General features: G+C 42.7%; 1 protein-coding gene across 1 annotated transcript in view; it reads left to right on the forward strand.

The window, feature by feature from the left end:
- The window catches only part of ITIH2 (inter-alpha-trypsin inhibitor heavy chain 2), a 29041-nt gene that overhangs the window by 7552 nt on the left and 6531 nt on the right, over nucleotides 1-14958 (forward strand). Inside the window, exons 5-16 of the mRNA XM_064442657.1 lie at nucleotides 197-301; nucleotides 634-796; nucleotides 2152-2259; nucleotides 3419-3547; nucleotides 4190-4306; nucleotides 5558-5726; nucleotides 7447-7572; nucleotides 8458-8639; nucleotides 9783-9968; nucleotides 10946-11085; nucleotides 11632-11804; nucleotides 14507-14641. Coding sequence (XP_064298727.1) covers nucleotides 197-301; nucleotides 634-796; nucleotides 2152-2259; nucleotides 3419-3547; nucleotides 4190-4306; nucleotides 5558-5726; nucleotides 7447-7572; nucleotides 8458-8639; nucleotides 9783-9968; nucleotides 10946-11085; nucleotides 11632-11804; nucleotides 14507-14641 — 1733 coding nt within the window. The remainder of the gene's footprint in view (nucleotides 1-196; nucleotides 302-633; nucleotides 797-2151; nucleotides 2260-3418; nucleotides 3548-4189; nucleotides 4307-5557; nucleotides 5727-7446; nucleotides 7573-8457; nucleotides 8640-9782; nucleotides 9969-10945; nucleotides 11086-11631; nucleotides 11805-14506; nucleotides 14642-14958) is intronic.

Here is a 14958-nt window from a genome sequence, read left to right on the forward strand (position 1 = left end):
CTGAAATAAAAAATCAGGTAAGGAAAAAGATAAAGAGCTACTGGAAACCAGACTTCATTACTTTGGGGTTAAACAAGAGTCTTATTCTTTCATTTCCCACCAGATTAGATTTCACTGGTGTTTTTCTAAAGTGAAGAAACAGTCACCAATTGTAAAGTTGCCTCTTTTGCAAACTGACTGTGCTTCTCTGTCCTAGGGATGTCAATGGTATAACATTTACCAGCAAAATTCGGGAAAAATCTGAAGCCAGAAAAATGTACGCTCAAGCAAAAGCCAAAGGCAAAGCTGCTGGAATAGTAAGGTATAAAGACTTTGGCATATGGATGTTGTACTGAACTTATTCATAGGAGAACTGGGGTGACCCACCCCAGGAGGAGATAGATGCCGGGGGAACCCTGGAGGGGAAAACGGATTGTTTACTTACAGCAACTCTGATATTTAGTTGTCAAGGACTTAACTCGTGTTTCTGCTTTCAGCTTGATAAAACATATTGTGCAAACAGACAACTGTGGTTCCCTGGTATAGACCACAGTTAGAATCAGACCCAGCAAATGCATAACTCTAAACCAAAATGCAAAGAAGCTCTCTTTCTCCTTGTATTTTCTCAAAATAACCCCACACCTGACTTTTCAGGAGCAATGCCTTGGATATGGAAAACTTCAAAACCGAAGTGAATGTGCCCCCAGGGACGAAGATCCAGTTTGAACTTCACTACCATGAAATGATTCGAAGGAAACTGAGCTCCTATGAACATGTCATCTCTGTGAACCCAGGACGCCTGGCAAAGCACATGGAGGTAAAGTAGAGCTGGTGTGTGTAGGCAGCGCCTCACAGGTGAATCCTCATTGAGAAGGCAGCCAAGGTTCCTGTGAGCTCCACCGCAGGACACTTCATCTACAGCTCCTTCCTTTTATATGGGCTTGGTACAAATAGCCTCAAGGTAGACCAGCATGAGACACTTCAAACCAGGAGCTATGTAGCTACATGAGTAAGAAGCAAATTTGTCCTGCCTTCTCTTGTACTAACACAGTTGGGCATCTCCTGAATCGTGACTGACTCACATCAGAACCACTTGGGCAAGCAAGCTTTAGCCTATATATACCCTTGTGTAAACTTGCCTTGACTGAAATGAAACAAACAATATTTGCTATTTATCTGGAACAGTGCTTTCCACAATAATCCCAGCTTCATGAGATAGTGTCCTATGAGAGCAGATGGTCTCTGAACAACGGTCCCTCCACAACTGTCTGCCAAAAGATGATTTGTCTTATTCTTACCCTCTTTCTTATACTCATCCAAAGGTGTCCTCTGTCATCCACCCACAGACACAAGACACAGGGCTAGCTGGACATTTCCAGCTGGTCATTCTTATGTTCCTGTTTCATAAATGTCTTCCTCAGCCTTCCATGGCTTCAGCACAAGCTGTATATGAAAGTTTGCTGCTCACATTTCCTTAGAGTAGGCTGTGATCCGCTTCAAGGTGTCCAAAGGCCTGAGCTAGTCTTACTGAAAAGGACACCGTGTCCTCCTTCCTAGTAGTCTTACTAACTAATTAGAATAGTTTCTTCTATTATCTATTCTGATTAGTTAGTAAGGAAGTCTATTCACTTAATAACTATTCAGAAATACAACCAGAAAAAAGGTTTTATCTCAGGTTGACAGGAAAAAGCCTTTATTTTCCAAATCACCTTGGCCATCCAAACAAAAGCAAAAATACTCTCTGTCCTGTCAATAGCAGGAGCAGAGAGGGAAAGAACTCATCGCCAAGTGTTCCTCCTGTCTCCTAACCCAAAGCAGCACTGAGGCAGAGTCACTTCATGCTTCTTTTGCGCTTTCAGCATAAACAGTGGTATCACCCTTGATTCCTATCCCACTACTTGCCCAAGGGAGTGAGAGAGTGAGGAATAATGAGCACTTCCACCAAATTCTTTCTTTTCTTTGGACACTTTTTTGACACTTTTTTTTTTTGCCTTTCCATCGTGGTCTATTTTCAACATCGCATGGATCTCCACCATGAATGAGACTAGTCCTACCAGAGCATTCTCAAGGGCCACCCACACCCCAGGCTGGAGTTGGCCTGTGGAGGGTTCATAACATCCTGGTACAACCTGGCACTGATCCATACTAAATGTCCTCCCTTCCTGCCTTTAGGTGGATGTCCGCATTATTGAGCCACAGGGACTTCGCTATGTACATGTTCCTAATTCACTCGGAGATCATTTTGATGGAATCACGACCATCTCCAAGGGAGAGAAAAAGGTAACAGTCATAGACTGGAAATAGCATGAAAACTTCCATTTCACACTTGTTCCTATGCATTCATGGCATTTTTTCATAGCTGCTGGAAGCGTGCAAAAAATGGTAAAAAATATAGTGTCTTCATTATTGATACCTAAATGTTGTACATGATGCTCAAATAGTACAGTGGCAGCAGTATAGAAATAGTGTGTAGCCCGTCCCTCTTTGCACAAAGCTTTTAATTTGCAATTCTGAAAGAGGAATGCACTGAGATTGCTGGATGTGAAGAAGGTAGGTGAAGAATATTGAGTGCAATAACCATTCTGGAGTAACTCCACAATCTGTTTCAGCTGAGAACATCTGCACAGGGACTTAATTTAGGACAGCTCTTTTCAGTAGAGAACCTCTCAGTAGAGAAGTTTTTTTCAAGAAACTTCAAGCAGTGACTCTGGGAGGGTACAACTCTTCCTACTCTTACATAGACCTGTAATATGGGATATGGGAATCAGGCCTCAAAAGTCTATCTGTACTACTATAATAATATATCAGGCAGTATCGTTTCTTGATATCCAGGCTCAACTTTGTGTCTCATTCACCCACACTCCTAGTTTAGCGAATTATTTCAGAGGTAGTGTGTGGCTGTATGTATTATGTCTTATCTTCTCAGGAAATTTCAAGTTACCCAGTCAAAGCAGAGAAATAATGCCATAAAGTCTGCATAACCAATCACGTGACTAACAAAAATGATACCTAGTACTCAATTTACAGACAAATTACAAGCTCTCATCTGTTTAGGAAAAAATCAATTAAAAATCTATTTAAAATGTTGATAAAATTATGGATAGTTTCAACTAGGAAAATGTTAAATAAGCCAACATATTAGTTACTAGAAATGGTTTTGGTTTGCACGGCTCTAATTGAAATATTTGGTGCTATAGGTGGATCAGCCTATTTGTGTTACAGTTGCTACTACTGAACCGGCACATCCAGGCAAACCTTAGTGCTGTTTTTCTTTTGAAGTGACAAAGTCCATTTTCTGCTTAAACTAAGAGTACAAGTAAAGAAGGAAGAAAAGCATTCAGTGAAATAAGATATTTCATCAATACATGAACTCTTTTTGTTTCAATGATCCACCTTCCACACAACATCTGATTGACTGATGATCACTTCTCATTTCAAGGCTCATGTTTCTTTCAAGCCAACGATGGCTCAGCAACGAAAATGCCCCACGTGCTCATCCACAGCAGTAGATGGAAATTTTGTGGTGCAATATGATGTGAACAGGGAAACCACGGGTGGAGAATTGGAAGTAAGTGTTGCTGTTTAACTGGGCCGGGAGATCTGTGAATACAAGAACTGCTGTAATTAAGCAAAGTGTGCTAAACTTCATTCAGGAGAATGAGCATGAGAAAGAGCTCTGTATCCAATTGAAAGAACAGAGAGATTTTAAGTGGGCAGAATGGATTTACTTAATTTATGACTAGGACATGATCCTACATACAGTCAGAGCAGATTCCTGTCTTATCCAAAAGCCAATGCCTTTTATACCTAGCAGCAGTCTGGTGATTTAATGTTGAATCAGTCATTGGATGTTGTACCAATATATCACAAGGAGACAACCAGAACATCACTATTTTTATGTTAACATGAAGCAGAGTTATGAGGTTGAATTATTACAGACAGAACAGTCTTTTTTAAAATGTTTTTCATTCCTCCCTATGCGAGTGCATGGCAGTTGCCTGAGAACCAGGCTCTGCTTTCCCTCATAAAAAGTTAAGACAATAAAAATGGTGTAAGGCTACAAATACAGAGATGTGCAGAGCTGAAAGTTAGGTTTGGCCCATAAAGAAGAATAATGTTTTCTGTTCTGATATTCTCTTGTGTTTCCTGTCATCTTTACTATAGCTCACTTCACTGTGATTTTTTTTTTTAATTTTATTTTGTTTTGTAGATATTTAATGGCTATTTTATTCACTTCTTTGCTCCGGAAAATCTTGATCCTCTGCCCAAAAACATTTTATTTGTTATAGACGTCAGTGGCTCGATGTGGGGACTGAAAATGAAACAAGTAAGTGTTTGACCTCTATTGCAAAATTAACCACCTGCCAGCTTTTCCCACGTGCCTTTCCATACAATTCTGTAGCAGACTAGCACTCAAAATTACCAGCTAAGTTCTTTACACTTTACTCTGTCAAAAGTCTCACTGAATTTGGAGAATATTTTGTGAATCAAATACTTCATGATTTTACTCTATTTGTAATGCTCCTTCCATGTTGTAAGGAAGAGGTGATGCCATCAGAATATAGATTTTATCTCTAAATTACACTTTTAATTGACAGATCACTAAACATTTTTCAAAGGCCCTGACCCCCTTTTTCTCTAATCTCCTCTACTGAATCCTGGGAAAGTCTCAGTGGGGATACTACATCTCTGCTTTCAAAAAGTCATGGACAAATTGTTGACAGCCCACTGAAGAGCAGTAAGAATTGTTTAGGTACCATAACCCACAGAGGGGGAGGAAATACAAAAAATAGGATGTTTTAGTCTGCAAAAAAAGACTTGGCGAGGCATAATCAGCCTCCAAATATGCAAATAATTGTTCTAAAAGGGAAACTCATCAACTGACATTCTTGCCCACCATGGGTAGAATAAGATGGAATGAGATGGATTTACAGCAGGAGAGATTTATATTAGATATTAGGAAAAACTTTGTAGTGCTGAGAGGGGGGTTCGGGAGGTTGTATATCATGTGTCAGCATGGTTTTTAAGAACCGGCTAGACAAACATTAGTCAGGGATGATATAAGTGTATTTGACTTTGCTTCGGAGCACAATACTAAGGCTTGGTAGCTTGCTTCCTTGGGGAAATCAATGCTGCAAAACTGGGATACAGGCTAATTGTCACTTGTTTAAATAACACATCTTCAAATAGATGTTACCCAGCCTGAAATGACAGCATTGCAGACAGAGCTAAGTCTCCTAAGCTGATACAAGCAATTCCTCTCTCCTGAACCACAATGTTTCACAAACGCTTCTCTCTCTCACCTCACTCTGTGTTAGCAGGAGTTCAGCAAGGATGGGTTGAGTCACGTGGGTTTGTTCTTGCTAATTGCATTTTTTTCTGTGTTTCTTTGGAGAAAAGTTTTACTTTACGCAAGAAGAGAAAAAAAGAGAGATTTGGAAAGCAGATGCTATTTTGGATTCCAGTGCTCATATTCTTATTCATCAGAGGCATCTGTTTGCTTGTAGTCACAAGTTAGGAAGATGCTTTCAGCCACAGGAAGCATAAACTTGTCTTCTCTTAAATTTCTCCTTCTCAGACGATCGAGGCCATGAAGGCAATATTGAGTGAGCTCCGTGCCGCTGATCAGTTCTCCCTTATCGACTTCAACCACAATGTCCGATGCTGGAGAGATAATCTAGTCTCAGCCACCCCAGCACAGGTTGAAGATGCTAAGAAGTACATCCAGACAATCCATCCCAACGGGGGTATGAGGTTTTGATTGCAGGGTGCTCATGAAAGTTAGATATTACAGGAATGGGTACCTCAGACAACTTTCAGATTGGCAGAGTATTCCTTAAAAAAAAAAAGTCTGATTCCCAAGATGGGAAAAGCATCACCTGGGGTTAGAAGAGACCAAGGATTCCAGTTTGTTGTGTTAGGGGAGGGGATGGCATTTCCTTCTACTGAATAAGCTACAACAGGTAGAACATAGACCATAGAACAGCTGTCTTTATTCTATAGGTCCTACCTCCAGCCTCACAGGTCCCAGATTTCCTTGAAAGACTGAGGCCATCTCAAGCCTTTCTAAAGCAGATCATGAGCAGCGCAACTCCAGGGTCTCCACTGGCTGTAAATTGTAGACTATACCATGACATACTAAATGCCACCCTGGGCAAACTGCTCATCATTTTTGTGCCTTCATTCGCTGTCTGATAAAAAAGGACAGTTGCCTTTTCCAGCTTTACAGCACTTTGGAGGTTTCATTTCTTAATGCTTGAGCTACTTGTACAGAAAGGGCTCACGATCATTTTAACCTATCGCTCTCTGAAGTACACTTCTGGTTTAGTTGTTCAGTTATTTGTACGCCAATACTGTGTAGAGGCTCTTCCCAACATCAGAGCCTTCTGGTGCTGTGGCACCTTCATTCCCAGAAACTTTCCCTGGCAACACATAAGGTAGGATCAACATGAAGTTATAGACTTGTCCGAGACCATCAGTGTGCTGGGAATAGGAACCCATGTTGGGTATATGAGTGCTGCATAAGCTTGGCTTTGTTACGCCCACATTTGCTGACGGACAAGCTGAGAGCTGCTCCCGTCCAGTAAAGCCAGTTTGTGATGCAACATTTTATTCTTCTGCCTCTGGAGCTGCTAATGTTTGTCTTTCTTGACAAACAAAATGCCTATTTTCTGACTGCTCAGCTTTCCTACTCCTCTTCTTCTCATACTAATTTCTTACTTAGTCCCTCCTGTGCACAAGCCAAACCCTTAGACAGGGTGAGTGAACATACACCTCTTCTCTTCCAGTCAGGATGTCCAAGGCTGGCTGTTTCTGGCCGATGCCAGAGAAGAAAGTTTCTTTTTCTCTCATTCAATCATTTGTCTGCAAACCCACTACTTCTTCCCACAGCAAATAACTCCCAGCACCACAAATGGTCCCACTGGAATTAATGGGGGGGGGGGGGGGGGGGGGCAGAGGGGGGCAGGTGGAAGGGACAGCCTGGAACAAAAAAGGGTATCAACATCCGGTCTCTTAATGGAACTTAGTGCAAAACGCGTATGTGTGTGTGTATACAAATGTGTATAAATTCATAAAAAATATGGATTCATATATTTCAACATAATGGTGTGGAAAAAAGTAACATGCTGATGAACAAATTCAGATGGATTACAGACTATTTCCACCCACAGAGATGTACATCCTGACTAATTCTGTAGATGTCAGTAAACAGTATAACTATAGCTACAGAAAATAGAGAAGGTGGTTTAACACAATAACCCACATGTAATACATTTCGCCTTCTATTTCTTTGGGGAACCACGGTGCTAGTGGATGTACCCTGAGCAGCACAGAGGAGGGGTTTTTCTGCCTTGATTTCAAGTCTTGTCCATGCTGATTAATTCCACTAGAATCTCAGAACTGGTTGGGATTTGACAAAAGACTTGACAAGAATCAAACTTGTTTTCCTCGTTGTGTCTTTGACAGGCACAAATATCAATGAAGCTCTTCTCCGAGCCACATTCATCCTGAATGAAGCCCAAAACTTAGGCATGTTGGACCCTAACTCAGTCTCCATGATCGTATTTGTGTCCGATGGAGACCCAACAGTAGGTAAGGATCCTGCTTTGGGTGAGACAAAAGGCCAGTGGCATTAGCCTGAGAAAAGCATGCAACACATAGACACTTTGACAGTAAGTTTAAAAAATTCTGTTCTCCTTTCTTCCGCTGCCTGCGCTGCTCTTTTGCCAAATTCGATAGGTGCCATGGGGCTTTGCACAGGAGCTTTCAAAAGATGAACAGATTATGTTATGTGAGTTATGCACTTCTTGCAATTACAGAGATGCACAAGTCCTGTAGGAGAGGTAATCACAGCCTTAGAAAAAATTTCCTCTGCTGATGACCTTAGCCCACACAGCTCTATGCAACCCCAAGTATAACAGCAAAATCAGAAAAATAAAGTAGAAAGCAAATTAATTTGGATTGGATTTGGTACAGGTCAAAAGCAATTGCTTACTGCAAGATGCCATCCCAGAAGAGGCTGCCATTAAAAATAAGTTTGGAAAAAAAAGTCAGTCCCAATGGTGGCAGTGAACATCTTAAGTATGAGAAACAAAGTAAAACCTTTTTGGAGATGTTTTAGTCTAGTTTAGTTTAGTGTAGCTTGAAGCAGCAATTCTGGGAGAACTCTAGAGATGTTACAATGACAAACTCCCAGGAAGTTAATAGGATCACTGGATACACAAAGAATATGCATCAGATACCAAAAAAAGAGCTTAAATGAATCCTCTTCAGTGGAAACGCTTTGTTAATCTCCGTCCAGGAGAAGCTCAAATGTCACTGTAGGTACTGCAAAATGGAGATTCGGCATCTGGGCTAGTTGTCTAGATTTCCTTCATATTAAGAGAGAACCACAGACACTGGAAGAGCATGAATGCGCTTACCTTGATGGAGGCTTCTTCCATTGCTCAGATGGATGTCACCCTTTGTGTCTCCAAGGTGAGCTAAAGCTGACAACGATCCAGAAGAACGTGAAGCAGAGCATAAAGGATGAATTCTCTCTCTTCTGCCTTGGGATTGGGTTTGATGTAGATTATGATTTCCTGCAGAGAATTGCAACTGACAACCGTGGCATGGCCCAGAGGATTTTTGGAAATCAGGAGACTTCTGCCCAAATGAAGGTGTGTTTCTGGCCCATTGCCTCTGAAACTGAAGGCCTGGTTCTGTTCACAGCTGTGGAGATGGGTAACTCCACTAGCAACAGCAGAGTTCCTGTAGGTTCATAGGGGAGGTCACAAACAGCATAGTTTCTTCTGGAGAGTCCTGCAAGGCGACAATCATGCGTTAGCTTAAATGCTCCTAGTTACAATTTTGTAGTATCTATAATACGTGCTGATTGCTCTGTGTAGGACTTATATTCTATAAAACAGTCCTAACCATAAAAAAGATTATCCGAAACAAAATTAAGGCCTGAATTTTACTTCAGACCACTTCAGCACTAACAAAAGGCCTAGCTATAAATGCTAAATGCTAATCCAAAGTTTGCCAGTGTAAGAAAAAGTTCAGTTCTAGGAAGCTTTGGCTCCAAATCCGTGAGCAGCAATTGCTGATGAACAAAATCTTACATCCTCGTTCTATTTCTGTTCACTGGTTCCATCACCTACGCAGGCTTCCTTTCCCAACACGGGAGTGATAGGACACACACACAGGTGTGCCAGGGCACACTGCATAGTGTTCTGCCAAACAGAGCAGCTCTGAGAGTGCAGCCCTGGGTAAGAGACAGCCTCCATCCATAGCAGTGTGTGGGCAGCTGGGTTCCCTCTCTGGTCCTATATGCTAAACCCAGCTGTGCACACATCCCAGTTCACATCAGCCAGGCACAACAGGGTCAGAAAAGGGCAGCCAGTCTACAGCACAGAAGTGAATACAACTGAGATATAGGTCTAGTTTGTGGCAAGAATTAGGTGGGAAGCAGCTGTGTGTCTTACACAGCAGCCAAGACCCGACCAACCCGTTAATAGATTCAGGCTCATATACATCTGTGTTCAAGCCTTTCAGCTCTAGGAAGAACGCAGCCCATGGGCTTCTGACCATCCTTTGACTTCAGCAAGGCTTGGGCCAGACATTCTTGCTGTGCTGTACCCTCTTATAAGTGTACTAAGGTCTTAGTATAAAGGCATCTGCATTCTCTGGGACAAGGGAAGTTCCAGTTGTCCATCAGGGCTCTGGGTTTTGTCATCTGCTGTCCTTTCAGTAAGAGTGGCGCATGTGGGAGGGTTGCCTCAGGTACAGCAGACTCACTTCTCCATCTCCTTCCATCTCAGAACTTCTACAACCAGGTCTCCACCCCACTCTTGAAGAAGATTCAATTCAACTACCCCCAGGAGTCAGTGTCAGATGTCACCCAGAGCAGCTTCCACAACTACTTTGGTGGCTCAGAGATAGTAGTGGCTGGGAAGGTCGACACGGAAAACCTGCAGCACTTGGAAAGCATCGTCACAGCGACAGCAGTGAGTGAAGGTGTCCTGAGGATACCTGCTCCTGGGGGTTGGACTGGTCCATTCACTCGTGTGCAGTCTCCTTGCTGGAGGTTATTGCCAGCAGAGTGTTTTGTCCACATGGGTTCTGGGTGGGACCATGGGGAAACTCAGGGGGGATTTGTCCAACAATGTTTCACAATAGCTTCAAGTTCAGCCATGAATAGTCGCTGCCTGCATCCTGCAGCCCGCCCAAGGAACTTTCTTCTGATAAATGTACCATACAAAATTCAATTCCAAACCAGACTAAGACTATGGAGTCCTCTCTCATGCTTTGCAAAGGTTCAGTGGAGATACCCTAAGGTAGCTCCTTTCATGCCTGAAGCTCGCACTGTTGGAGAGTTCAAGCTGGTGGGTCTAAGCGTATCAAGTCCTAGCATTGTCCTTTTATGCTCTGCCTTGTGGCATGTGTGATGTGACTTTCCCCATATTTCAGAGCTGCTTTTCCAGATGGAGTGGGATGGGGTGGGAATACTACATCCAGATCTTTCTTTCTGAGGAAGAACCAAAATATCCTTACTCTTTCAGGACTGAGGAGTTGCCATTTGTTATTTGCTGGAAAAATCAAACACATTCAATACTCTTTCTTGCCAAAACACAGTGCAGTACAGGTGCCTGTGGGAGAAAGTGGAATTTCATTCCTGTTCCTCAGTAGGAACTTGATATGAAAAAACCTGAGGGGAGGATAGGAGACCGGTGTTAAAAGCCTCTTCTTTTGTCATGTGGTAGCACCTTCTTTGGCTACTGCTGACAGTCCTTTACCTATTTTAATCCACTGTCACTGAAAGTGTCATTAACTGAAGACCCTCTTGCTATAGCTCCCCTCCCCATGGCAGTCCGGGCAGAGCCAGAGTGGGTCCTTAATGCCAGCCATGCCAAGAGGGGAACTCAAAGCCACCCCATTCTCCTGGTTCACTCTCCATTATCTTTATCTCTCATTGACTGCATAGGCAAATGCAGAGCTCGTCATGGAAACCCTGCGAGATGTTGAAGAACTGGATGGCTTCATGAAGAAAGACAAATACGCAGATCCTGAATTCACTAGGAAGCTGTGGGCCTATCTGACTGTCAACCAGATGCTGGCAGAGAGGTGAGAAGAAATGTGGTCTGTGATGGGAGAGAAGTGAAGCTTGAGAGGGATCTGGTCCTCTGAGACCACAGCCATGAGGCTGCTCACAGGGTTTCAAATGGGTAAGGTAAACAAATCAAAATAAAGGTAGGTGATACCTTCAGCCACATTCCTCCTATTTTTAGCACTCACAGGTGTCAGGGAATAGAGTTTTGGAGCAGTTAGTTAGTGGAATAAAGGTCAAACAGTCCTGGCTCTGGGTCTGAGTGAATGAAATGAATGGGAGATTTGCCTTATGGAGCTTGAGTAAAAAAGCTATGGAGCAGCTCATGATGAATCTCCCCTGAAGCAGAAAGAGGTCTCCTGCTGAGAACAGGAGAAGGAATGGGCTGCTTTGTGTTCAGGCCAAGAATAGTCTCCTTATGGAGAGTGCATTCACACAGGTCCTCAGCCTTTCCTTCTTGCTACACCTACTTGTTTGTCTCTATGACTGCTCCGTGGAGGCATTGTCATGGCAGCCGCCCTGTAGAGCTGCTAACCATGCCTTCTGGTTTGTTTTCCACCCAGAAACACAGCCCCCACTGCAGCTTTGAAGAGGAACATCACCAAATCCATCCTACAGATGTCACTTGACCATCATATTGTTACCCCCTTCACAGCCATGCTGATAGAGAACCCTGAAAAGGATGAGATAATGCTGGCAGACCAGCCCAAAGACCCCAGAAGGGGCTGCTGCCCAGGTCAGTGTCTCAGTCTGTCTTAGTCCACCTCTCATTTTGGCTTTGTTCTTCTTGTGTTGGAAGAACAGCTGTGTTCATTGTTCACTCCAGGTGTTTGCGCTTATAGGATAATCTGTATTTTCAGTGAAAGCTGACCAAATCTTCAGCCACTTTGAGAGCATCTTGTTACATAAGTGCTGTTTGGAGCCATCAGCTTCAGTGAGGACTGAATGTGCCAACATTGCAATGATGAGTTTTTCATTAAGCCTACAATGTCACAGGCTGAACGTCTTCCTGCTGGGACAGATATGCCTAGTTCCCACACTGAAGCTGTAGAATAGACTAAACCATATCTTATCTCCACTTTTAAGGCATGGAAGATCCCTAAGAATTTTAGCAATCAGCCACAAGGCTACATGGAATCTGAGTTGTCTTAACAGAGAGTCCCTCATTAATTAAACATCTGGATTTCTCCTTTGAATCCATTACTTCAATACGTGTTCCAAAGTCCTTGTTACAGCAACCTTACGTCCAGCCAAATGAGGCGGAGTTGGCTTGTTCTGACATTATGTGGTAGAGCTGGTCTCAAAGCGATAGCTGTTGACACCTGTGGGTGTTAGCAGGTCCAAAGTCAGCCCTGCACAGCCACGTGCTTCCGATGGAACTTAACAGCAGCTATTTTGTGCCCTCACCAGTCAGCGATTTGAAAAGGCACAACCATTCCTGTTAGGAAAACACTGCCAGTGTGGTGACATGGGAGTACTGAAAGTAAAAGATCAACTCCTTGAACAACTGAGTCTGATGATTTAAAACCTATTAATAAATGGGAGAGTTTACAATTGGTTGTGAAGGAAAGAAACCACCCACATTACAACAGACAACATCATCCACCTGGCATTTCACACTGGAAGTGATTGTGACTTTGCTGAAACTCCAAGCGCATGTCCTGCACGCTCAGTTCTCATGCTCCTGGATAACTATAAAAATATCCTGATCCTGGCTCAATGAAATGGGGTTTTTATGTCTGTCAATTGTGATTTTTAGGTTCACTTAGTTTTCTTTGCAATTTTAAAGTCTGCAGTCTAAAGAGAAATTAAATAGTTGTTATTGATATTGCATACTACAACTCAAGTTCAAGGAGCATCTGGACAAAACTCTTAGTCATATGGTTTAGTTTTTGGTAGTCCTGTGAGGAGCAGCAAGTTGGGCTTGGTGATCCTTATGGGTCCCTTCCAACTTGAGATGTTCTATGATTCTACAAACTCACAATCACTAAACAGTTCAGCAGGGAAATAGCATGTATTGCATTCATGTATAATTAATTAATTATATATGGCACCATCTGACTAATTCAGACAATAATTATCTTGATTTGGATGATGCAGAGGATTTATGTGAATTTAATATAGGTTCTTGTGTCTTTGGAATAGTCAAAAGCACTGAAATCAGGGTCAAGGCATCTGTGGATTTCAGGGACAGTGGGACATGACTCTTGAAACTTAGAAGAGGACAGAGCTTGTAAAAATAATATCAAATTAAATCTGTGCTTAGGACTGTGCAACATGTGGGCTGTACTAAAAAGTTTGCATATGCAAGGCATAGAATGGGTAATCTGGAATAGATCTGTCTGTCTGTCCATACACAGCTCTCAGCAGAGCTGCACTGTCTGTCTTCATAGACAGAGACTGTGTCTTCCGCTGAAATCACTCACTCTTCAAAGGATTGACTAACTGTTCTTTCATCATGACAGACTTATTGCAAAACTGGACTGTGCATGGGAGAGCTTCTTCACCCATAATCGTCTGCGAAATTAATATGACCTGGAAACTCAGAACTCTCTGTCCCGTTTTTAGTTCCTGTATTATCTGCACTGACTTCACACATAACTGTGCTGATAGAAATAACACTGCCTGAGTGAAAACAGACTATGGTCTGAATTAAGGACTCGAGAAAGATGCTGACAGAGATTTAGAAGATGTAGCTGTGCTACCTTCTGTCCTGCTGTTGCTCCCCAGCTCCTTTTTCCCCTTACTCCTCTTCAGAGCAGAGCCGGCAGATGATAATACGTGCCCTGCTTCAGCTCTTGTCTTTCTCAGCCCAACATATTAAAACAAACAGAGTTTCATGGATCATTTAAGATCATATTGCTTTATGAACTAAGTGGGACAAAGAGGGCACATGTTACTTTCTCCTGCCTCTGTCATGGCAAAGGCAGAGAGACCTCTAGCAGAAGGGGACACGTTACGGGATCCTATTTTAGATGCTTGCACTTACTTGCAACCTTTATGCATGTGGGTCATCCTGGGGCATGCAGACAGAGTCCTGCCTTTTCTCAGGCACCCCAGACTCAAGACCCAAGTCAGAAAAGCTTTTTAGCACATGCTGATTTTTTAAAATGCAGTTTTGGTAAAACACTTAAGCCCTGCATTGGGAGCTTTGCTGAGGTGGGGCCTATTCACATGAATAAGAGCTAAAAAGTCAGGCTCCATTTTTCATGAACAGCTTATGATTAGCTCAGCTGCACTGGCCAGTCATATTCCTCTGGTGGAGACACTGGAGTAAATCCATCCTAACTTCATTATACAAATCTGTTGTAAACGGTGTTGTGCCTGTTTTACATTGGTATGATAACATCAGGTCCCAACCTACTGCATTACTTCAAAAATTACACTATTAAATATGTCAGCACTAACAAAAACCTTATTATGACTGTCATTTAACAGGTACTCTAGGATTAACTCCAAATGCGCCTAATAATAACAAAGGTATCCCATCCTGGGCCAATGTCACAGCTGTACCAGTCAGCTTCATGCCTGAGCAAAGGAGTCCTCCTGTGTCCTCTCTGAGCATAAACAGAGGTAAAAAGCTACGGTATTTCTCTGCAAAGAAACACCTGACAGCAACACTCATCACCCAATAAAGAAATAAAGGCGACAGAACCAAAGTTACGGGGCACTTTGGGAGTTTCAGCTCCTGTGACAAGATGCTAAGCTCTGTAATGGTGGTGGAGTCTGTCAGCTGTCCTAATTTTTCTTGCTGAGTTTTCTGAATTGTTGTAAAAGCTGTATCTTCATTTAGGGGCTATGGGGCTAGTCCACAAGAGGATAAATTGACTGCTGTGACTGGCTGATGGGGTTACTTCACTGCTGTGGCAGAGGACATCAGTGTGAAAAGT

Source organism: Phalacrocorax carbo, chromosome 1 (assembly GCF_963921805.1).
Source record: "Phalacrocorax carbo chromosome 1, bPhaCar2.1, whole genome shotgun sequence".
In the NCBI taxonomy this organism is placed as follows: domain Eukaryota; kingdom Metazoa; phylum Chordata; class Aves; order Suliformes; family Phalacrocoracidae; genus Phalacrocorax; species Phalacrocorax carbo.